Here is a 25,800-nt window from a genome sequence, read left to right as displayed (position 1 = left end):
AATTTCTAATGAATTGAAATGTTGTTGGCCTCTTTTTTTTTTGAAGTACTTTGTAATATTAAAATTGTTAAGATAATTAACATTGTAAAATAAAGTCCATTAGCAAGTGTATGCCTTAAAATGATCATGTAACTAAATAAAAATATATTTCTATAAGTAAAAAAAAAAATGTATTCATTATAAAGATTTAACAATAACGATCCATATGGTTACTTAATATTTTAGAAGCTTGCAGATCTACCCAAAATAAAGTACATAATATATTAAGTTTGTTAAATTGATAAACATTAGTAAAAAAAATAACTAGCTTCTGACTTTTTTAACAGTAAACAGTTTGTTATAAGTTTCACTTTCAGGGTCACAAGCTTGATGTCTTAGGTTCGAAGATTTAAAGCTAAAGAGTACCTAGATTAATTGATTAATTTTGATTCCAAAATGTGTTGATCATTGTACTTAAACACGTTTTAAAATTTAATATTTTTAATTCCTACATAGCACATAATTATCATAATATACTAGTACGGTTTATCGTATTACTTTAGAACAGACATTTTTCAGCTGTAATGAGTCATCGAGATGTATGCTGTATCTCGATGCTAGTAAAAATATGTGAAATACTTAAATGTGCCAAATAAACCCACCGGTAGCGCACTATCAGTGAGAAATCAGTGTTAATGATAACAGAGGAAAAATGTTAATTTTCGGTGTATTTACCATTTTACGATATGGTCACCCTTTCACTCACTACTCACGACCAAGTCATCGGTCGTCATTTTGGTACTCAAAACTGAATCTCGAATCAAACTTACGATTACGAATTACGAATATTACGATACGAGTATACGACGGTAATCTAGTTGGTACTTGCTTGTTGTTACTTCATGTTTATGTTCATCCATAATGAGCGATGAATGAAATTAAGTATGCTTGGTGAAGCCGGTGAAAACATTTATTTATAATTTTCATCTTAAATGAAATGACAATATTTGAAACTTTTATAATTCATTTTTTTAAAGTTTAATTAGTAATTTAGTTATTTAATAATTTAAATTTATATTCGTAAATTATTTATCATGGCGTATTCTACAAGTGTAAATATAAGTATTGAAACTCAAGCCGAAAATATAATTCAGGAAATTTCATATGATGGTCAGGAAATCTATCAACCGTAAGCATGTTCAATTTCAAATTATAAATTTTGAAAACTTGTTCAAAACGAATTTAATTGTTTTATTGGTTATTTTTTTAAAAGGGCATTGTCTATGTCTGATAATTTGTCAAAGCTTGCACAGAGAATTGACTTTAGTAAGGTTGATGAGGACACTAAACAACAAGAAGTAGAGACCAAAAGTGAAGAAGAATCCAAAGAGCCATCTCCTAATGTCCCTGTATCTGGATGGATTGAATCAGTAGTTTCTAAACTAAAGTAAGCATAACATTAAGATTATTCATACAATTTACTTTATTAATTTGTTAATATTTTTACTAAAGGAGAGCAGCAACAGAGATTTGTGTTATATCAGATGTGTTAGCTGTTACAAAAGAAAAACGATATATGATACTTGATCCAATCCCTACTGAATCAATCGAAACCAAACCAATGGCTCAAATTTATCTCCGCAAAAAGGTGTGAAAATTTAAAACTTTTATTATTATTAATATTATTAAGATATATACAAATTTTTATGGTTAATCCAAACCATTTTAATTGTTGTATTTCCCTTAAATATATTTAATTTATATTAACATTGATATATTATACATAATAAGTTTGTCTACAATAATATACAGCTATCTATATTAATCTAACTTATTTATATATTTTTTTTTTTTCAAATTTAACCACCCCACATTAAATAAATTCATAATTCAAACTTGAGATGTATTAATACAATAATAATATTCTTGTATGCACTCTTCTATCCTCAACTTATTGTTTATAGTGTCAATAGTGGTAACCGATCAATGTCTGCTACTATTTAAAAAATAAAATGTCTGTTAGTACCACTGTAAGTTGTAAATAAAATTAAAATCAAGGCAGTTTATACTATATATAGTTTATATACTTGGATGATTATCTATTGACAATATATATTAGATGATTTTCTTTAATACTATATTTATGAAACCTTCGACCATTTCCAATTTGTTGTTGTTTTCATCAGTGGCATGTGCTTAAATTTATTGAAACTCATTTTAATCATAAATTGTATATGACAAGAATTCCTTTATAATATTTATTTTGAAACAGTTAAATTACTTACTTATGTTAAAAAGAAAATAACAAAACTAAATATGCTGTTCAATGATTTAATCAACATTATGAATATTCATTATAGATTTTGATGATATTTCTAGTTAAGTTAGATTTAATCATTGGCCACTAAAGATTATATAGATTTTTAACTGTAGAAAAAATATACAGTTGATTTTTTTGACTTTTCATATAAACTCACCTCTAAATTATACATAAATTCATTACAAATATACAGTACTCAATAAAAGATGCTAGTTTAATAATAACTTTTAATTATTTTATTAATGTTATTTTATTTTGAAATTAGGCATTAGCTAGTGCATCAAATATAATAATGTCAGCTGTAGACCGTTTAAGAAGTAGTCAGAATGAATTCATAAGAAACAGAACTACTCCTGACTTTCATATTGAGTTATTAAGATTACGACAAAATTGGAGGTTAAAAAAAGTTTCTACGGCCATTATTGGTGACCTAAGTTATAAAACAGGTAATTTAATTCAATTTAATTCCTTATAATTGTAATAAAAGTAAATATGTAGTTACCGTTGATCAGGGCCATCATTAAGGGTAGTGTGGTACAGGGCAATTAAAAAATTTTCGGGCATAAAATTGTTGGTTAATACTGTCGAAATAGGAAAATAATTAAATTTAGTTAATTATTTATATAAAAAAAGTAAATTAACATGTATTATAATAAAAAAATAAAGAGAATTTAACCCCTTATAGGATATTGTTTGATATGAAAAATAGTATCATCATATAAAAATATTGTGTTACCATTATACAGAATGTAACAGTACTATTTGACAAATATAATAGTATTTATAATGGAAATTTGTTAAATAGTCCTGTTACACCTTATATAGTCACTCGGCTTTTTGTATTATCATATTTTAAGGTTTCTACTCATTTAGTGTCAGATCTTGAACCGGATCTCGTTTTGCAAGAAAATGTTGAGGCCTCTTAAATCAAAATGCCACAAACTACTAATTTATTTTCATAAAAAAAAAAATTATTATTAATTACAAAATTTAATATTTTAAACAAATATTTAGCTGTCCAAATAAAAAGTCAATATATTATGATATCTGATAACTCATGAATTTTGATAGTAAATTATATTGAAGTAGATTTATTATATCACCATCATAAAAGGTTTAGATTTTTTGGCTAATCTTAAAGCTTAGACTTAAATGTCTAATGCTATTATTTAGATAAATGTATCTTACATTTTAACATACATATCAATGGGAAATCACATATAGAAAGGGGTTAGGATATCATCTCTTGACTAAGCTAGACAAGTTAGTCACTTTTTTCAACTACTTAAATTTAAGTTACTTAATATAAAAAATAACCAAGTTAAAATATAATTAAGTTAGAAATTGGTTTGGTAAAAATAGTAACTTAAGTTGGAGTAGAAGTTAGAAGTTGGTTTTTTTTTTACAATCAAATATAAATTTAAAAAAGATGGATTAAAACCAAAAACTTCACTAATACACTCATTATTATCATAATATAAATTAACAAATCAAATCATCATAGATATTTTAATAATCATCAAAAATATTGTAGGTAGTGACAAAATAGTGATAATTTTTGGTATGCTAACTGTACATTTTTAGCGCATTATAGTATTTCGCTATATAAGGTTAATATAGTGACGCTACAAATAAAGTAGCATGCTATTATAGCATCGCTATAATAAGAGCACTACTCCCGACCACTGAGTTTATGTGTATTGCATATTAATTATTGTGTATGTTAAATAGTGTGAGATGTTTGCTCTGCCTTGATAATAATATTGATTTAAATTAATATTGTATTAAAAACTAATTTTATATTATTTAAATATATATTTATAATTATGAGCTATTTAAACATTTTTTTATAATAACATTTATTGAATATTTAAAATCTATACTATTTGTACAATGAGTAAATTTGAGGGTGGAATAACAGTGATAGAGTGGTGAAAAGGGAGGCTCACAGTATAGCTATCTTTACATGAATCTTAAATAATTTATGTTCAGTTTTTGAGAAAGTCTCTGGACCAATTACGATTAAGACCGAGTAGGGTTTTCTGGAAGAAATGTTGACTGTAGTTGACCTATTAGTTGGTTTGGATGGCCTTGCATTATTTGAACATTTAAAAAATTAATATTTCATAACATTTTTCATTTTAATTTAGAACATAATTATAAAAAAAATATTGTGTGCCATTAAAATTTGTAAAATTATAAATAAATTAAATATTTATGTCTGCAGCTGGTTCGAAATTTGGACAAAGTGGTATGTTTGAAGTAACAAAAGCAGAAGATGATGTTCAATCAAACACTGGAATTTCTTCTAGTAGCCCATCATCCTCTCCTAGTCAGAATGTTTCAATCGCCAAATCTCCATCAGCACTTAGAGTGACTGTACCTACTGAACTACAAGGAGTATCTTACATAATGGTATTATGCCAAAAAGGTAATTAAATGCATTTTCTTTTATCAATAATTAAATATTTGTCATGCATTAAACTAAGATTTATTACAGAGCGGTGCCATAACAACTTATTAATTTATTTAATTTATAAGAATATACCAAATTACCTACCCACCTTCCCCTACCATCATATCCCAAACCATATTTACTTTACCAAAAAATAATACCAAATTACAAACATGGTAATATTTTTTAGCTGTTATCATATTAATTTTATAATATATTTAACATCTTAACTGAATCCAAAGTTGGTTTTTAAGTTTTCATAAAAACTTTTTATTTATTTATTTTTGTAAGGAGAACCTGCGGCAACATGGGCCATTGGGTGTGGTGTGGTCCGGTAGGGGTTATTTTTGTATGTTTGTTTGGACACATACTAATTGCGGACGAAATTATTCAGGTCAATATTCTAACATAACAATTGCGGACACGAGTTTCGTTATCGTAGTACTAGTTGCATACAGAGTTTTTTTTCTCCAACACAATTCTCAAATCAGGTGAGTTGCGGTCACAAATATTTCCCTTTACCACTTTTTGAGGACTTAGGACAAGCTACCAAAAAGTTGGTAGGTAGGGTTAAAAATATTTGTGTCTTGTAAAAGAGCAATCGTTATTATTAAAATGTTGTTAAATTATTTAATGTTTTAATTTTGTAGCAAAAATTGTTTATAAAATACTTATAGATTATCGTCATAGTATTTATAGATCTTTTGGTAAAACTTTTTTTGAAACAGCCTGTATATATGATATTCTACAGATTTCACCACATGAATATTGCAAAATTTGATTGCTAATAAATGCCTCCTTTTCAATAGTTATTTTTGCTCGTTTTAAATTTCGCACTGCAGAACAATTCATTTTCGTATAGCTACTAGTCTGTACTTCATTTAGGGCCTCGATAAATTGATATATATTAGGGTGACTTAAGAATAATAATAGGTAATTTGTCCGCAGTTGGTATCTTATATTTGTGTCCGCAATTTGTATGTTACCTTTTTAGATTTTGTCCGCAACTCACATGTTTTTACGGTTTTTGTCCGCAATTCGGAAACACCGGTTTGTTTGTAGGTTTTAAGTGGGTAGGGTTGTAACACGTGTTTGTGTATGTATGGCAAGGATATGTTGCTGAAAATCCCGGGTGGTCACCCATCCGGGAGCTAGCAACTGCCGGTACGTATGCTCAGTGCGTTTTCGCAGATTGAGTGTACGACCGTGCCTCACCAAGCCACTTTTTATTTATTGTATTAATATGATTTCATGCATTTTTAAAAAACTAATTATATTTTTAAATTTGATTCTTTAGATCAAGAAAATATTTTTAACACTTCATTCAATCTACTGGGTTCAGCTCCAGCTACTCCTAATCCAGACATGCATTGGCAACAAAAATTAGAAGCTGCACAAAATGTATTGTTTTGTAAAGAATTGTTCAATCAGCTTGCCAAAGAAGCAGTTCAATTGCAAGCAACCATACCACATATGGTTGTTGGAAATCAAATTTCAGCTACAGTATGTGAATGAAAAATTATACATAAAAAAAAAAAATTATCTTATAGAATTATAATTGTATATCATACTATTCAATTATTTTATAGGTATTTCCTGGTATCCAGTTAATAATTGGATTATGTCATAGTTCAACAAATGGTAACCCTAATACTATATTACCATCTAAAACTGATCATGATCATGTACTAGAACACTCTCTGCATCAACTTTTAAGAGAAGTACATCACAGAAATACTCATCAACCATTTCCTCATCCTTCTTCAGGGCCATTGGGTCCAAGTAAACGTCGTGCAGTTGCTGGACCTAATGCTGCCGATCGTTTTGAATTATTAGAAATGTCTAAAAAGTATAAATATATATATATAATTTAAGAGTTAAATTATTATTATTTTTTTTTAAATTTCAGTCAAACTTTATTAGAACAAATTATAGAACAAGCTCAACATTTTTTTATGAGGCTACGTACAGAATATGTTATTGATACTCTAGCTAAAGAAGTAATTTTATTTTATTATATTTACTAAGAATATTTATAACCTGTGTACTTCTCATAGGTTAAAGACCCAATTATAATTTCACATTGGAATTCATTGAACTCTCCAACTCAAGCTTGTGTTAAAGTTACTATTGTGTCACACGGATTTGACTGTATTTGTCGAACTTCGTTAGTTGTTCATGTAATGAAAAAATCGTTAAAATGTATTTGCCGAGATGGCCGAGTAATGTATTTATCATATGAACCACAAGAATTAAGAGATCTCATTTTTTGTCAAGTAATTATAGATCTTAACTATTTTAAATTTATCAAAAATATTTATAACTATTTATGTTTGTGTTTAATTATATGTAATATCATATCTGTAATAGATTTATCAACATCAAATAATGGGCGTACAGTCTGTAGCTAAAACACAAGGATGGCAATTTTTAGCTAGTTCTTCTCACCTTGGTCTAGGTCCAGTTGAGCCTATGGGAAATGCTAGCTCTTGTCTCTTAGCTTCGCCAATAGGAGATAGGTAAGATTAAAAGATAATATTTGTAAAAATAATCGTATTATTTTATAAAATGAATCATTTACATTTTACTTCAGGTTAATATCTGTGAAATGTGAACCACAAGGCAATGTCAGTGTGGGTATTGCACATTCTCCAAAAAAAGACTTCTTTGGAGGTCAATTGGTGAAAGAAAGAAAATGGGAAAATTTGGGAGGTTCGTTTAAAAAAGTTAGGTGGGACAAAATGGAAGGTAAAAACTTTTTAAATAAAATTGAACTTTTAATGGCTAGTTTAACCAATTCTACCTAATTTGTCAACAAAAAAATCTTATTGATGTAAAAAAATGTATTATAGTTTATGTTGTATATTGTATTAGGTAATCAAGTATAAATTATAATTAATTCTTTCTATATGGAAATAAATATATTTATTAAAGTAATGTGTCGAAATTATTTAATTTATATATAATAAGTGTCAATAATAATACAATTCTGATTCTGAGTAAAGAGTATTCTTACTACTTAGTTGTTTAATAATTTGTGCAAGTGTGTACATTTTAATTATTTCTTAATTGAATTAGTAATTAATTATATTTTAAATATAATGTAATTCTATAGCACCTCCAAACAGATCTTCTCGAATAATTAAAAAATAACTCTAGGCTTGCTGTGAACATTGAGTATGTTGCAGGTCAAATTGACCAAAAACATCCTCTTAAAATCAAGATATAGTTCAATTTCAGACAAATTGATCCAATTTAGTTATTTTCTAAGAATTTAAAAATACCATTATCTTGACATTTTGTAACCATGAATTTTAATAATTTTAATATGACATTTTTTGAACTGGCCGTATATTTTTTTACCAGTTAAATATTGGTTTTTTGTCATTAGTCTAATATTGCAAGGTACTCCATAAACAATCAACCTTAAAGAAAATAATGCTTACTCAACTTTACTGGACAACTTTGGTATACAAAAAATCTTGATTAATTGAAATTGTATCTGTAATGTGTAATTAGTAATACTATTATTAAACCTTTTTTATGTTCTGTGGGCGGATTCAATATCTATTCCATAGTAGTTTACCATTAAACACATGAATAATGAACCTAACTTTTTTAACTTCAAAGAATAATCTTTTCAAATTTAGATAGGTACCTACTGAATTATGTAGATTAGATAAGTAATGAAGGACTTATTACTAATACAAGTTATGGGATGGGCTAAGTCCCTTCATGGTTTCTACCCCAAATCGCGCTTATTTGCTAATTAGATGAATACTAGTTAACTCAAAAGGGTTCAACAGCGATTTTTGCAGTTTGTCAATAGCCTACAATTTGTTGAAAATTCCATGTGATCCTTCTGATTATATGCTGCTGTGGCTATAATGGGTTTAATTTGACATCCTTGGCTGAGCAAAATGTAGTATTTATGGCTGGAGAGTTCTTGAGTTCACCCCCCCCCCCCACCACCAGAGAACTTAAAAAAAAGATTTATTCATTGTTAAATCAATATTTAATTACAGGTTTTCTGATAATCGAACGATGTAGAAAATTGCGTTGCTTTTGGTGGAGTATTTCTGCGTTTCAAGTAAGAAGAAACAAATAAGCCTTATCATATGATTTTTTTAAATTGTAACTCCCCCCCCCCCCTCCAAAAAAAAGTCTGAGCATAAGTGTTCAACATGAAATGTCTTTTGAGTATATCTTAATTAATAAGAGTATTATTACAATAACGGAATATATAACATAAATAATATATTTATACTTTATCTAATATACTTATATGTAGTAATAAAGGAGGTTGTTGGAGCATAGCCCCCCCCCTCACTTGGACGATAATATAACCTTATATCCCGCAGAAACAACTCCAAATTACGCCACTGGTTTTCGTTTCTTTAAGATAACTATTATAGACTAGGTATAGTTGTTCCTTTCTTCGTTCCTCAATAATTTTAAAATAGTATATTGTGTGGCAAGGGCGGGAGCCGGGAACTGAGCCATTTCAGTCGCGGGCGTCGTGTCCTAGGCGAGTGCCGTATTTCGCAGTTTTGCACAAGACTGATGAAATGGCATTCCCCCGCGAGCCACACATACTATTTTTTGTCACGCCACTGCGTTCATGGAAAAGGTTATGCAGGGATCTATGCAGTGGCGTACCCAGGATTTTCGAATGGGGGGGGGGGGGGGGGGGGGCTAAATCTATATCGGTATTCGGTACCATAATAAACATAACGTTTATGCTTTGCTTATACTAGGTCATTGTTACTAAAGATAATACGTTGTATTCAATACCGTTTTTTACTTTGTCTTTTATAATATAAAATGTATTCCAAAACATGGCCAATGGGAGGGGCTGAAGCCCCCTAAGCCCCCCCCCCTGGTACGCCACTGGATCTATGCAACAATTGTAGACTATAATTCTACTAAAACAATTTCACGGAAGACATATTTTTATTTAAATGTTAATGCGTCATGCTAGGAGGTTATACTAGGTATAAATTTAAGATGTAACCAAAAGTTTATATTTTGTAAGGACCTAGGTAGGTATATATTTTTTGTCACGCCTGCACCGAAAGTTTGGTTTTCGACCACGGTTGAAGCGTTCGAAAGCGTCCTTTTTCCGTCCAGCGGGCGGTAAAGTGGAAATCCCCAAAGTGCCGGGCGGAAAAGAGGAAATCCCCAAAAGTGCCGGGCGGAAAAGAAGAAATCAATCCACAAAAGTGCCGGCCGCCGGGCGCGATCCCCTGCACAACCAGAAACTCCCGGTGGTCGGCACTTTTAGGGATTTCTTCTTTTCCCCCCGGCATTTTTGGGGATTTCCTCTTTTCCGTCCGGCACTTTGGGGATTCCCTCTTTTCCGCTCGCTGGACGGAAAAAGGTTGATTTTCAACGCTTCAACCGTGGTCGAAAACCAAACTTTCGGTGCAGGCGTGACAAAAATATATTAATTATTTCATATTTATATCATCATTGTTTAATTAGGTAGTTGTGTTTGTTTTTAAAATATTTTATTTGTTTATTTCGTATACAATTCAAGACCGACTAGATTGTCGTGATTGACTCTTTATTTTTGTAAACATTGTCAATGTTTTCATAATATAATATATTATATATAACTCATAACAATATTAATATTGAAATTTCTAAAAAAAAAAAATCCTTATCATTAGATACCTATCAAATGTAAAAAATTGCGTTTTAAGGATTAAAAATTTAAATTTTTACGAAATTCATCTCGGTAATTTACAAATAATACTTAATGCATGCATCAAATTTTAAATTTAAACACCTCTGAGCTTTACGAGGTTTCTCATAACTTGTTATTATATAGAAACCTATTTAAACTTAAAAATTACATAGGGACTTTTTTATAAACTATTATAAACTATAATATAAAATATTAATTTCGACAAAAAATATCGATTTTGTATACAAATAATGAATTATCATTGAATTTAGTCATTAAAGTCGAGTCCTATGCAAAAACCAGGAACGGATGTGAACTGTTCATCACAATACTGCCCACCCGTTCCTATATTGTTTATTCACCAATATAGTAATTTACACTAAAGTGGGGGCTTTAACTTGTTGATCCTATTCGGATACTCTTATAATATCAGGCCGAATTAGCCGATTTCTTTTTTTTTTTTAAGATCTTTAAAAAAAGAAATCGGCTAATTGTGAATGTGTTCATTTTATAATATTGTGATAAGGCGCAATTCAAAGACTGGATATTTGTTATTTATTTTTGTATAATAATAAGTACCTAAATGTTCAAAAATATTGTAAGTGAATATGTTAAATTCGTTGTTATTCATTAAAACAGTTATCTACATTTGTTACTGTATTCTTATACCTAAAAAAATATCTCAAATTATCATCCATTGGATATAATAATATGTATAAGTACATAAATAATAACTTGTTGGTTAAAAATGGTTATCCATTAGATAACATAGGACATCTCATGGTTAACTCAAACAGATAACTAATGGTTATTGAAATCGCATATCTAAAAATGCCAAAAAAACGGACATTTGGACAGTGGCGGCGCTAGGCGTGGGCGGTGTGGGCCATTGCCCACGGCCTCACACCTCAAAGGGCCTCGCGTTCCATAGGGCTTTATAATTAACCATAGAGAAATATGACAGAAGTTAAAAAAAATTTTAAAAGGGCCTCTTTAAGTCTACTTCGCCCACATGTAACTTTTACCTCGCCACGACACTGCATTTGGATATCTGATAGATGATTACGATTACGAAGGTCATAAATATTTAATGGATATTATGGATATCTGAAAAGTACATCCACTGGATATATTTGTGCTGTGTGGGGAACTACATTTTATTTAATCGTTGCAAAATCATAGAAATTATGCTAATTTATTTTAGATATTAAACGCTATTATATATGAACTCTGCAATTTAAAAAAAATCTCGTTTGGCCATTGATTGAACGTTTATAAAATTAACCATAAATATTACTTACAATTGTTTAAAAAAATATATATAGGTAGGTATTCAATTAGTTAAGTTGATTCTTGATTGTAATGATTAATATATAATCGTATTACAAAAGTACTACTTATAGCTAATACTTATAAGTTAAAAGTTATAACCTATAGCTATAGGCACAAGCACAATCGCGTATCATTACTATCAGTGTAAATTTGTAAAACTTACAGGCGCAGGCCGGTTAAAAAGGGCACAGGATGCTACATAATTCAAAGGGCAAATAAAAATGTGTGGAGCTAATCCAAAATATGTAGATTATGTATATAAAATATTGAAAATAAGAAAAAATCGTATATAGGTACAAGTTACAACAAATATTCAAACAAAATTGTACAAATTAGATCAAATTTTAGATTGAATAGATTTTAGGGCAAGGGATGCTGTATCATCCTAGCAAGTCCGCACCTGAAAACTTATATAGGTAATAGACGGTAAAGTATGGTGAAACTATTTAAACTCGTGTAGGCATTAGGTAATAGTGACGATTTACAATATGAGATGTGCAGTATAGTGACGTAGTGTGCGTTCTTGTTTATTATAAAGGCAAGTCTTTATTATATACCTATTCGTATAAATAGGTATATGGGTACAATATTAGGTACAGTGTAATCGTAGAAATATACCGGTTTGGCTGTTATACATAATTTATACAATATGCTAATATAGGTACATACAACATATTTAGTTGCGCCCATTATGATGCAGTTGATGCACTAAGTTTTGTCAAGCTCTTATTAATAGTACTATTATTTATTATAGCCATTACTCATTAGCCACTACTCATCATTACGTGTTACTGTGTTAGTGTACCTATTACCTTCCGACTAAATGCCGAAATCACCTATAGGTATGGCTATATCTATAGAGCTATAGCCTATAGGTATTAGCTAGGTACCTACTGCAATAGATACTTGAAATTTACCACAGTTCATTAAAGCGATTTTTATGTTAATTTTAATGAAACTACAATAATTAAAAATCATACAATATAGAAATATCATAATATATTAATTTATAAATTGAGTATTGATATAATTTTTAATCATAATAATAATAGATACAAAACAAAAACAAATCGTTATTGTAATTAAAATTTGATACCTTATCAATATTCTGTCTATTTAGACTTTAGAGAAATATATGTACTTAACTGTCATAACTACAATACTACATAACATTAATCAACGTAGGTAACGCACTAACGCGGTTTGCAGGATATAATATACAAGATTTTTAATTCGAACTAATTTTGAGTGTTCAAGAAGTTACACGTTCAATATATGTATAGAAGCGATACCTATACGTACCGACATGTATCGGACTTAGACTTCGATAAGAGTCTCTGTAGGTAACTATTCTCTGTCGACAAGTATCGAATTCTTCTTCAAAATCTTGATTCTTTATGCTTAGTACTTAGCAGTAAGTACTTTTGCAGTTGCGCAAGTTGCTATGCAGTATTATTATAATATAAAAGAATAAACTGCATTAATTTGTAGACTGCAGTAGATGGCGTAGTAGCTAGTAGATAGGTATTATAATATTATAATCATATTAAATCGTTTAATATTTTAATTTTAATTCACATATCACATTCGGACAAGCAGTGATAAACTATAATGATTAATAGAGAAATCATTATAGAATATGTATACTATATAGGTATGAAATTGGTAGGTTGGTCCATTATAATGGTCAATGGAATAATTTATTCGATCAGTTCGCACGCGTTGTTTGATTTAAAAACGTACGTCGCAGTATTATAAATTATAATATTCATATTATTCGTGTTTTGATGTGCCTTGGGTACGTACACATAAATTAATCTTCAATATTATTATATTATGATCTATTATAAGAATGACATCAGTTGAATCTTATATGGAAATCAAATTTGCCTATACTTAATGCGAAATTATAAATCACTCGAATTTTGATGCCGTATGTATCACTGAATAAAATAATATTATAATTTATAAGTAGCTAAGCAATAGGTAATAATAATAATTTATTAATTTCTAATACAGTATTTTTATTTGTTTATTAATTATCGCTGAACATTTTTCACGACTATATAAAGTAAGCATATCTCGACGTCCTAGCATTTTAATCTAGCCGGAAGTCATAATGTTGTTCATAGTTAAATTGAAAATATAATACGTTGCTGGTAATCGAGACGCGGGGGAAAGGGATTTGGCGTTCCCTAAATTATTGGAAAATATCCAGTTTAAAATATTTATTTTTACATATTATATCATTTCCAATATTTATATAAATGTAAAAAAACAAAAAACATTATTTTTATGATTTGGTTAAAAAAAAAATGAATAATAATTTGTATCAATTTTAAAATAATGTTATAGACTTATAGAGTATAGTATTATATCATACGTGCGATCATTTGATTATATTGAAAGTGAAACGATTGAAATTATTTTTCACGTTGTAACGTCAAGTATACCCATCTATTTATATGCAGTCGCCAGTCGCCGAGACAAATCTGGTAATAAGTATTCGGTGATACGGTCACTCCGAATTCTATCGAACATTCGCTTATTATTCTAAAACATTGGTACTTATATCAAATTATATACATATATATACATATATGTGTGTGTGTACATAGATTATAGGACGTAGCTGCAGGTGTTATACGCGTTTAGCTATACACATGAGACAACACATAATACAATATGTACACAATTAAATATTTTTACGTAGGTACCTATCTACCTACCTATACGTTTATTAGTAAGTAAATAAGTATTAATTTATCATAATATTATAATAACATGATATTATTGTCATCGGAGACTGTTCGGCACTACGGCGGTCGACGACTACCACGGAGGCACGGACTATCTGGAAACACTGTGAAACACTTTCCTAGTTTTCTATGACTGTGGCACCATAGAACTCTGCGCGGCCGACTATTTCCGCTACAGGTCTTGGCACCCTGCGCGTCGTCGGCTCGAGCGGCCAGCGCGCTCGTCTTGGCGCTCGATCGTCGCCACTCACCATCACCAGCTGCTGCAGCTTCTCCCTCCATTATCAGTTTGTTTTGTTTTTTTTTCTCGTTTTCATTTTTTTTTCTTGTCTCGTATCTCATTCACGTCGCACATCTGAAGTTTTATTTTTACACTTTACTGCTTTGGTTGTTCCGCTGTTATAACAAGTCCTGCGAATCGCGGCGTCGTCGTCGTCGTTGTCTTCGCTACCACCCGGGAAGAGAGTAGACAAGAGTACAGAAAACCGCATCGTCGGGCAACAAATAATGCCCCTTATCTGCATAACACTGGTAAATCGAATTTTCAAAATATCAATTACACCGTGCACACTCCACGAACGAATAATAAATTATTTATTTTCGACGCTGGCATGTTGCGGCCACCTTCTCGTATATGCGGGGTTTCTGCCTTGTATTTCTTTACTGTACTGTTTAGTTAACGTGTGCGCGGGGCTTCTGTCTTGTTTTTTTTCATCATAGTAGGTATTTAGTTAATGTGTACATGTCTCTCATGTGACAATTATACTGGCATGCGATTTTTTTTTGTGTATGTTTTCTCTATTATTATTGTGTTCCGTTCATTTGATATAGACTCGTAGTTCAATTCTTGTTAATGTTGTTCATTTGCTTTTACTGCACATATTTGTTGGTATGATTTTGTAACTCACTTTAGTTGATTTCAGATGTGTGCGCTTGTTTGTTATTGTAATTGTTAATAAATTGTGAACCAATTGATTATGGATCTGAATGATAATCAATCTAATATTCCCGATCTCCATCTAAGTGATGTCAGTAAGTAAAAAAAGAATTATTCATTATTTAAAGGTTAAACAAATATATTATATTGATATTATAGGTAGATAGATAATATTTATTTTAAACATATATTTTCAATTTATTTTTTAGTCATACCTACCTATACTATTTATAATTGATAACAAAATATTTGGGTCTTAATTTTTTTGGGATTTGAAAAATACTGTGATTACAAAATCTTCATGATCAGAAAATTAACTTATAACTGCACCAGTGCACCACCTAAAACTATTATTTTTTATTATAAACATTTTTTCTCTATCTTAGTTTTATACATTTATTACATTTATGTTATTATTTTAAACTTGTATATATTATATTAAAAACTATGTAATTGCCAATTGGCGTTAATTAATAATAATAATAATAATAACTGAAGAATATTCATCTTATAGTTAGGTATTTAATTGTTTTTGAATTTACTTTATGTTGATATTCTTATTTTTTTAAATATTTGTACCCATTTGTTTTCTGTTAATTTGTATTGCTTGTGCACGCTTCATTGTTAAATTACCCATGTATTGTCTAGTGCATTATTGTGTTTTTGCAATCAATATATAATTTTAATTGTTTAAACTAATGGAAATACAGATGTTCAATAGGTACATATAATATTATATATTAATAAACTGAAATTAATTTTCTTCAGTGTAAGTAATATCAGTAATATTAGATAGATACATAAGTATACTTAAAAATTAATATTTTGTTGTATCTATTGGTAGTTACAACTTGTTTCTTATAATTTAATCATTACCATTAAATAAATAATTATTTGAATAGGTAAGTATTTTAGTTAAACTTTTTTTTCTGTGGTACGCTTTTTTTGAACAAATATAGTCATAGTGCCCTGCTATGAATACTATAAAAGGCAAGACAAAAAAATACACATTAATAACTAATTTTTGAAAAAAAATCTATACATTTCAAATTATTTAGACCGCGGTATCCTTAGAATGTCCTCGTGGTGCCGCCCCTAGTGCACAGTTTGGAAACAGCTGATATAAACTATTTAAACTGTTATTTAAGAGATGTCTGTGCACTACTTGTTTTATTTTTTTTGACTTAGGTGAAACATACCAATTTAACGTTCAGTGGGAACAACCCTATTTTGTTACTTTTAGAATTAGAGTGAATTCATCAATTATCATATTTAAGTTTCGAACATTACCTTAATTGTTACGATGGTTATTTCATGATTTTTAATCTTTATGTAAGTCATGGACATGTAAATTATTACAATTAAGAAATGTTTATAGATTGCATGAAAATTAAAACATTGTAAAATGAGTTAATGTAGCAACATAGATAATGCCCTTAAAACTCGATAAAGTAAATTCACACTAAAATGAAATGTAACACACTGTTGTGTTTTTGCTAAAAGTAAATTTTGCTCGAAATTTTGGTATGTTGTGCTTGGGTTACTGAGAGCAAATAAATTGTGGATTCAGCACTGATATCAACATTATTCTCCATAACTTAATATTATATTAAAAATATTTTCATTATAACTATTATTATTTGCAATAACTAATAATTGAGATATACCTATGTATTAGATAATGTAGATACTGTATGTATTTCTAACTTATTTTAACTCATCTTAAAATAATTTACTCTTAAACAATATCACCATAATTTATTATGACAAAATTAATTTTTATTTAGTTGAGGTCATTGAAGAGCACGTAAGAACTGACACTGTGCAACAAATGGACGGTCCATCATCAAATAATGGGCGAAGACCTCCAACTTCACCATATATCAAGATTGTCGAACAGCCTGCTTCAAAAGCTTTGAGGTTTAGATATGAGTGTGAAGGAAGATCAGCTGGAAGTATACCTGGAGTTAATAGTAGCTCTGAAAATAAAACCTATCCAACAATTCAAGTAATGTCACTACAAATTATTTTTATTAAGTTGTCACATATTTTTTTCTTATGACAATAATTTTTGTGGTTTGGTTTTCAGATAGTAGGTTATAAAGGCAGGGCTGTTGTTGTAGTATCATGTGTCACAAAAGATAGACCATATAGACCTCACCCCCATAACCTTGTAGGACGTGATAACTGCAAAAGAGGAATTTGTACTATAGAAATCAATAACGAATCAATGACAGCTAGTTTTCAGAATTTGGGAATACAGTGTGTAAAAAGAAAAGATATTGATGAGGCACTCAAAGTACGAGAAGAAATAAGAGTAGATCCATTTAGAAGTAAGTTAATTATTAAACATATCCAAATACTATTTAGTTATTAGTAGAGGTCTCTATTTCACATGTATTTAACAAAACATTGTTTAAGTCTGTAATCAAAGTACACGTGTATTTAAAGTTCATATTATAGAATCCGTGTGCCCATGTGAAGTGTTTTTAATGTCCGTCTTTCTTGATCCAAAGAAGGTCCAAAAGGTGGAGTCCAAAAGTTAGTGCCCTACAATAACCCCTCCCCCCATCACATGTCATCATACAAATATTTAAGTAAGACATTTATAAAAATACATCATTTTTTTTACAATCAAATTTGAAGGTAGAAATAATATTAGGTAGGTTTATTTTTCTGAACATTTTTAAGGTATTTTCCTCTGTAATTTCTTTTTTTACAAACCTGTACCTAAATGTTTAAAAATACATACATAAATAAAAAAACTAAAAACATAAATGTTATTATCTTAAGCCATTTTGTATAATATAGGATTATAGGAATATCGTGTATATAATATAATATTAAACATTTTATACTTAAGATGACACTAGACACATATTTGTTGTCTCCGTCTTACAAGTGCATAACATAACAAAATATGTATACTTATCAGATCACATTTAATTCCAATAGTTTAAAAATTAGAAAAGTGAATTGACCTATTATGAAACTTGATGGTAAGAACATTATCTGTGTTTGTATGTGGTTTATTTTTTACTATAATTTAGTTTTTAAGTGAGTTATGAGCATTTTTATATAAGTATAACTTGCTACAAAATTGAATTATCTTAAAAACCCCACACACAAACACAGATAATGTTCTAAACATCAAGTTTCATAATAGGTCGATTCACTCTAAATTTTAAACTAACTGAGCTAAACATGATTGTGTAGCATCCTCTTAATATAAACATATTATTATAACTAAAACAATAATAATTGGTAAATTTATTTGTAACTGGCAATTATTACGTCATCACAAAAGACATTAGATTACATTAAACTCAGTGTAATAATACCACAAAAATAGTATTCCACGTATCAAAATTACATGACAATATAATTAATTTTTTTTATTTAAAGTTTATAAAAACTACTGGACTTTAAAAACACGGGTAATTTTAATACACGTATACATAAACTTCAAAAAAATGTGTAATTAAATACACGGGTATTCATACATTTTACTATTCAAGGTATGGACAACGTGTACACATGTATATCAATACACGTACCAAACCAAGAGCCCTAGTTATAAGTCTAATATTTTAAAAGCATTAGAATAGAACATTATGTATATTTATTTTTACAGCTGGATTTTTACATAAAGAGAATCCAACTTCAATTGACTTAAATGCAGTAAGGTTGTGTTTTCAAGCATTTCTTGGTGGTACACAAAAAGGAAAATATAGTATCCTTGAACCAATTGTATCAGATCCAATTTATGATAAAAGTTAGTTTGCTTCAACTAATACAATTATTAGCATTCAACAGTGATTATTTTAAGTAACTTATATAATCTTCAATTTATTATTTTTAGAAGCGATGTCAGATTTAGTAATATGTAGATTAAGTGATGCAGCAGCTTCAGTTGTAGGTGGTAGAGAAATCATATTATTATGTGAAAAAGTAACAAAAGGTGAAAAATAAAAATAAAAAATAAGTTTATAATGGGCTAATTATAATGTGCTATTGATTTAGATGATATACAAGTAAGATTTTTTGAGGAAAAAGATGGTGTATGCACTTGGGAAGGGTATGCTGATTTTCAAGCTTCAGATGTACATAAACAAGTAGCTATTAGTTTTAGGACTCCAAAATATAAAATATTGCAGGTAAATTTAAATTATTAAATTGTATAACTTTTAATGTACAATTTATTACATTTAAAGTTTAATATTTTAGTCATACTGCATAAAACAAAATATTCCTTTTACTTTTTTAATTTAGATTGACGGTCCAGTAAATGTATGGATTCAGTTAAAAAGACCTTCAGATGGCATGTCTAGTGAAGCTCGTCCATTTTTGTTCACTCCGGTCGATTCAGGTATGTCCCCTCAGAAATATGATAGGCTACCAGAAAAAAGTTTCAATGACTACTGGGCAGATGATCAACCAGAAGAAAAAGTACCGCTTAGCGTTTTCGATAAAAATAAAGATAATGAGGATGAAGATATTAAGGTAGAAATTAAAGATGAACCTATGGAGGTCAACGAGGAAATATGTTATGATATTAATAAAGAGAATAAAGAAGATACAGTTAGTTCGTCTTCAGAGATTATGGGTGAAGATTTGCGTGGAACTTACTCTAGTCTTCAAATGGCATTTAAAAATCCATGTTCAATACCTGAAAGATGTCAGAGTTATGAGGATGTGTCAATTTTACCACCCAGACCTCCTAGCAGTTCTAAACCAAAGTTTGACAATAATACTGCGCCACCATTGCCTCCAAAAAGAGTTAAAAAAAATCCTAGACCAACAAAATATCTTCCTACAGTGCAAGAAAAACCATCAAAAATCAAACTATTGCATAAGTTATTGAGTATGCGGAAAAGAAGTAAATCAATGTGTTCGTCTAATAGTAGTATCAATGAACCTATTAATGACACTCCTTTAACAGAAGCAGAAAATTATGCCTTATATACTTCTGTAGCACCTCATGCAGCCATGTCGGAGTTTGACGAATCATCTATGTATTATAGCACTGTGGAAGGGGGCACAGTTACAACTGTTAAATAATGTAATCAAAAGAAAAAGTTAACTATCATCATTTTGCTCAACATTGATTACCTAACAAATTGTTGAAATTAAAAATAATAAACGTATCAGGGTTCTAAAATAATTTAATTTAATTATTGACTGGCAGTGATTATTGAAATATTTTGCTTGTACTAACAATTAAATATTACTTAGATTATTGAGTATAATTTAATTATAAGAATAGAGTAAATTAAGATCTAGTCCATAGTTTTAATAAATTAACATATTAACATTTATTTTCCTTTTTTTCATTATATAAATAATTGTGTAATTTGTTTTGATCATAATTTTCATGTTCTTTTTCTAATATTGTTTATGGGTATACATTTTTATATTGCAGTTAAATATTGTAAGCCAAGTTAATGTTCAAAAATATATTTTATTATTTTAAGTTTATGCAATGTTTATTGATTTGTTTATTGCGCGTTATAGATCCAGCCATGTTGAAAAGGAAAAGACAGAAATTATCTAGCGAAAGTGAACTTTTGAGGCAATTACAGAGTGACCCTAGTGAGTAAATATAATATAAATGACATTAAGCTTTTATAAACAACCCTGGGCGTTGTAAGGTGATTTAAAAAAATTGTTACTATTCGGTGCCGGTGTCAATCAGTTTATGTCAGTTTCATTTAATTAGCATGATATTAGTATTTATAAATTTAACGAACATGTGATAATGTGTATATCTCTGTACAAGCCTAATTGTGTTTCTTTCCTTTTCTTTATATGTTCAAGTATATATACGTATATTATATATATATATATATAAATTTGTAGTTTATTTAATATTTAGTATGTGAAAATACAAGGAGAAGAATGAACAAATAAAATTAAGAAAATAATAAGTAAGTAAAAAGTAGGGTAGAGTATTTTTTGGTTATATGTGGTTTTCTAAAGTAGAATTCAATATGCTGGATGGGATATAATGTGTATTTTTTTTTTGTTTTTATTTTATTTAAAAAAAAAACCCAAGTATTGCAATTCTTGATATGAAATATATGTTCTTTATGCAGCACATAAATATTTAAATCATTTATTTTTCCCAAATTAAATTGAAACTTGATAAATGTAAAAACAAATAATATTTCATAATTTCACAGTTGCTGCATTCCCCTCATTTAAAATCAAACGAGACATCGATATATTTTTGGTGAAATATTCAAGCATTAGATCGAACCCCTAGATCACAATTTTTCGGTTTATTAATTTTGTATCTAGCTCTGATAAGAAATTTTTTGTACAAGTTTATGAATTAGAATTATAAATTATCTTATCCAAGCTCTAATAATTTGAAAGTAAGTATAAGATCAATTTAGAACTCAATGTGAATTTATTTTAATTATATAATTTGATACACCTGGTATACCATCCTGTATTAGTTGTATATTTGTTTTCTAAATAGATTTTCTGAAGTAACTTTCTTATTATCATCTTTAGTACTCTATAGCTCTATGATGTGATTTCTAATGTATAGAATGTTATTTTTGTTTCTAATTTACCAATTGTAATTGCTTTTTAATGTAAGTGTTTCTAACAATAAAATTTGCATGCTATTGCTTTGTCATTTTTAAATAGTAACAAATACTGTTTTTATTACCAATTATATTATTTTAGGACTTATGGCTCAATCTTCTAATTTTATTGATGGAATGGTTATTGACCAATTGTCTATTTCTGTACCAATCAAAGAAGAACCAGGTTTGAACTATAGATTAGACATTTATGTTCAAAAACTAACATTCACTCATTTTTATTGTATAGAAACTAGTCCCAATCCTTATAGTGGTTTATATCCACTTTCAAATTCAAGTGTTCTTGGTCAGCATTCACCTCTGTATAACTCAAGAACACCTTCACCACTTGAATACCAATTTCCAAATGTAAATTCTAACTCAATGTATGGGCAAACTACATTACTGAAAACCACTGTTCGTCCACCTACAGGTAAACTAATTTTCTTCTATCTGACGTTGTAGGAATATTATGAAGATAAAAAAATATACATATTAGAATATATACTAGTTAATATTAAACCAGCATTAGACCAAAAATTGTATGTTAATACAGTACTGCTAGGTATACAAAACTTTGTGGTTATGAAAATTGATAAAAAAGACTAAGATAAAAGTCAGTATGATTTTTGATTGTTTTAAGTTCATCAATATCAATAGTTAACTCTTATAAATTTTTTTATTTATTTAATTTGAATCAGTGTTATACATTACAAAAATTAGACCCAAAAGTTTTTTTTTTAAATTGAATATTAATTTTATTGCTATTTATATTTACGTTATTGATATACTCAATGTTGGCTGTGATTTAAATCACCAATTTATAAAATTTCAAATTTTATCCAAAAATAATATTGTTTGTTTGTTTTTTAAACATTAATTTCAAGTCGTTTTAATAGTTTTAATGAAATTGTACAGGAATTCAAACTAATTGTGGCACAATAAGTGGTTGCACTATTACAGAAGTGTTACCTACACTTAGTAGTCATACTCCAACATCTCAAAAAAATTATGCTCCACCAACTACCATCACTATAACACCTTTACCGTGTCCAACAGAAGGCAATAATGAGCCTAATCTTATGGAAGCTACTTTCTCAAGCTTAGATCGTTTGGATTCTAGTGATTTGAGGGAATTTACCTTGCTGGAAGACAGTGAACATGTGTTGTCAGCCAATTTATCTGCTAGTCTACATTTAGCAGAAAATAGTGTTCATGGAAAGTCCGATCAAGAAGTGGTAGTTCAAGACAATATAAATATGTCTGACAGTTTTGATAGAATTGCTGACAACACACTTAATGAATTTTGTGAGATTTACACAAAACGTAATTAATTATTGATCGTTTAAATATCTAATTTATAATTAGGTTAGGTAATATATATATAATATACACTGTTTTTCTTTTTACTATAATTCTATATAAATTTTATCCACTTGACATCTTTTTTTGTAAATAAACTATCAAAAGTTTGCAATTGAAGAATGGACATCTGTTGAAAACAATATATAAAATAAAATGTTGAAACTCAAAGTTACCATAAGAGTTAATATATTTTTTATTTTACCTGTTTCCTGATATACTTCACTACTAATTCAATTTTTTCTGGGTCATTACATTCTTTATTGAATACTCTACGCCATACCATACTGGCTAAGACCATATCATTACTAAGCCATCCTTCATCATAACCTACTAATGCTCCTCGTAATTGATCACTCAATTCCTTTATTTGACGATGCCGAATATCTGAACTTACCTAATAATATTAAAATTATTATTTATTAGTATATTTTTTATTATGTTAAAAGTTCCTTTTTGTTAACTAGTAATTACGTAACTTAAAAATTATGATAAAATCTTTTTTTCTCGAACAATATAAGCTTATTATTAATAGATCTGTATGTTAAAATGTAATATAATACCACATAATATATAATATGAGTCATAAATATGTGTATATTTTTTTAGTTATACAAAATAAACTTGTCTCAAACAAAACTTACAGTTGCTAATTTTTTAGAACGAAACTCAACATCATTCCATAATGCTTCCATGATAAAATTTCTAATCATTGTTCCTCGAGTGCCTTCATTCATTAAACGAACAAATATCATCCATAAGTGTAGTTCTGTTATGATGAACCAAGAATTAAATGTATCTGGCAAGTCAAGTTCTGAAAAAGAAAATAGTTTTTAGAACAGGTGAATAGATTATTTAATTTAAAACTCATTACTTGTCATGATTTGATCAAAAGGAATTTGATCAACCAATTTTTCATATAAAATCCAACTATTTGCTTCATATTTCTATAAAATACCAACATTAAAAAAATTATTGAAAGTTATTACTAAAATAATAACATGAAACATGTTTATTGCATAATATTATGGTATGTTTACTTACAGCCTTATTTAATGGATTCATAATTTGAAATCTGTCAATAAAATCAGAAATCTTACTTTTAGTATTAATACCAACAAAGTCTGTGACAGCATAGCGCTTAGAAATTGCGAAGTTTGTATGTTTTGGATATATTATGCCATTTGATTTTATAGCAACACAACAAACTGTTCTAGACTGGAAAGCTAATATACTTTTAACTGGCGCACACAACTGAAAGAAACACTTAATTATTAACTTGTTGTAAGTAATCAGTTTAAAAATGTTTTTTGTGAGAGAAACAAATATTTTGTTGCAGTTTTTTTTAGGACAGAGTTGAATATAAACCAATTCATAAAAAAATTATGGATTTTGTATGCATTCAAAACAAAATAAGTTATACAAATAAGTATACAATTATTAAACCTGTGTCAACTTTTTTTTCCTAACTTAAGATACTTGGGAATATGTTTAAAGGTGACTAATACGAGTACAACTAACACAATTTCAATAATAACTTAAAAACATTAAAAGTCAAAATATTATGAAGCATAAAATCAATAAAATCTAATAAATTCATAAGTTAGAAATGTGATGAAACATAGCTTTTGTTTATTCTATAAAAATATATCTACACATACAGCAGAAAACATTTATTTTTATAAGCAAAAATAAATACATTATTATGATTCTAAAGGAACTAATAATTATTTATTAAATCAACTTTAAATATAAAGTTTATGTTGAATAAAAGCAAGTATTTGAAAATTAATGTAAGTTAGTAATGATGGCGTAAAAGCCTGTTGAACATCAGATAAATTTGAGAATTTTAACTAGTAATAGATAAGTAATTTCTATTTCTTTAAAATAAGATTTTCAGCTAATAACTTTATTTATGATGGTTAATAAACAAATATTTTTATTTTAGTATTAGTAATCATAAATTACCTCCCTATCAAGACAAGTTGTTTTTTCAAAGTAAGTAGGTAGGTAGGTAGCAAGTATAAAATCGATTTGCGTCAAAAATCATAATCATATTCATTTGTGAAGTGACAAAACGAATATTATTAGGGACAATATACTTCGTGTGATGTCAAGACTTACCATTTGAGTGAACTTTATACGAATATGTAACTATGTAAGTCGTACGGGTAATTAATTTATGATATAACTTTAATTCAAGTACAAATAATTTAACATCTGAAAATTCTTTATGTTGCGCACTGTTTTGTAATAACTAATAATATAAATATTTAGTTTTTGCGTTAGCTCGGAGACAGCTTGATAACAGTTGGACGTTAGTCGATGAATTAACACTATGGACTAATCTATTCTGTGATCATATGATTGTCTT

The 25,800-nt window shown here is 28.6% G+C and overlaps 3 protein-coding genes across 4 annotated transcripts; 2 read left to right on the top strand and 1 right to left on the bottom strand.

Moving 5' to 3' along the window:
• The first annotated feature begins 833 nt into the window (after positions 1–833).
• MED17 (mediator complex subunit 17) lies at positions 834–7,691 on the top strand. The gene is made up of 11 exons (XM_015515143.2): positions 834–1,168; positions 1,253–1,426; positions 1,492–1,627; positions 2,565–2,745; positions 4,527–4,730; positions 6,052–6,257; positions 6,344–6,603; positions 6,664–6,754; positions 6,812–7,030; positions 7,125–7,273; positions 7,348–7,691. The coding sequence occupies exons 1-11, from the start codon at positions 1,074–1,076 to the stop codon at positions 7,559–7,561; spliced, it is 1,929 nt and encodes a 642-aa protein (XP_015370629.1). The 5' UTR covers positions 834–1,073; the 3' UTR covers positions 7,562–7,691.
• A 7,025-nt stretch (positions 7,692–14,716) lies between these two features.
• On the top strand, positions 14,717–23,597 carry LOC107166474 (embryonic polarity protein dorsal-like). The gene is made up of 12 exons (XM_089222442.1): positions 14,717–15,065; positions 15,458–15,566; positions 17,259–17,479; positions 17,561–17,804; positions 19,106–19,246; positions 19,334–19,432; positions 19,495–19,628; positions 19,744–19,840; positions 20,986–21,063; positions 22,168–22,251; positions 22,315–22,497; positions 22,983–23,597. The coding sequence occupies exons 2-12, from the start codon at positions 15,512–15,514 to the stop codon at positions 23,396–23,398; spliced, it is 1,752 nt and encodes a 583-aa protein (XP_089078568.1). The 5' UTR covers positions 14,717–15,065; positions 15,458–15,511; the 3' UTR covers positions 23,399–23,597.
• On the bottom strand, positions 23,399–25,766 carry Uqcc1 (Ubiquinol-cytochrome c reductase complex assembly factor 1). Of its 2 annotated transcripts, none has more exons than XM_015515150.2 (6): positions 25,551–25,766; positions 24,471–24,680; positions 24,301–24,373; positions 24,071–24,240; positions 23,632–23,823; positions 23,399–23,556 (listed from the first exon to the last, which is right to left on the bottom strand). In XM_015515150.2, exons 1-6 carry the CDS (start codon positions 25,551–25,553, stop codon positions 23,482–23,484), a joined length of 723 nt encoding a protein of 240 aa, XP_015370636.2. In that variant the 5' UTR covers positions 25,554–25,766; the 3' UTR covers positions 23,399–23,481. The 2 variants fall into 2 exon arrangements, with proteins under 2 accessions (XP_015370636.2, XP_015370637.1); XM_015515151.2 differs by having other exon boundaries at positions 24,527–24,680; positions 25,551–25,764.
• Between the last annotated feature and the right edge of the window lie 34 nt (positions 25,767–25,800).

This window comes from Diuraphis noxia, unplaced genomic scaffold, assembly GCF_037042655.1.
Source record: "Diuraphis noxia isolate RWA-SAM2 unplaced genomic scaffold, SU_Dnox_SAM2 contig0003, whole genome shotgun sequence".
Taxonomy (NCBI): Eukaryota; Metazoa; Arthropoda; class Insecta; order Hemiptera; family Aphididae; genus Diuraphis; species Diuraphis noxia.
The sequence above is the reverse complement of the archived record's forward strand: the minus strand, read 5'-3'. Positions and strand labels throughout refer to the sequence as shown.

Excerpts from the sequence above, each read along its gene's own strand:
- Uqcc1 (XM_015515150.2), bottom strand. Across the intron at positions 24,241-24,300 it reads TTTTGATCAAATCATGACAA|AACTTGACTTGCCAGATACA; the intron begins GTAATGAGTTTT and ends TTTCTTTTTCAG. Across the intron at positions 23,824-24,070 it reads GTTCTAAAAAATTAGCAACT|GTAAGTTCAGATATTCGGCA; the intron begins GTAAGTTTTGTT and ends TAATATTATTAG.
- LOC107166474 (XM_089222442.1), top strand. The coding sequence starts at position 15,512 with ATGGATCTGAATGATAATCAATCTAATATTCCCGATCTCCATCTAAGT. Across the intron at positions 21,064-22,167 it reads GCAATTACAGAGTGACCCTA|GACTTATGGCTCAATCTTCT; the intron begins GTGAGTAAATAT and ends ATATTATTTTAG. Across the intron at positions 22,252-22,314 it reads ACCAATCAAAGAAGAACCAG|AAACTAGTCCCAATCCTTAT; the intron begins GTTTGAACTATA and ends TTTATTGTATAG.
- MED17 (XM_015515143.2), top strand. The coding sequence starts at position 1,074 with ATGGCGTATTCTACAAGTGTAAATATAAGTATTGAAACTCAAGCCGAA. Across the intron at positions 6,755-6,811 it reads TTGATACTCTAGCTAAAGAA|GTTAAAGACCCAATTATAAT; the intron begins GTAATTTTATTT and ends TACTTCTCATAG. Across the intron at positions 7,274-7,347 it reads GCTTCGCCAATAGGAGATAG|GTTAATATCTGTGAAATGTG; the intron begins GTAAGATTAAAA and ends ATTTTACTTCAG.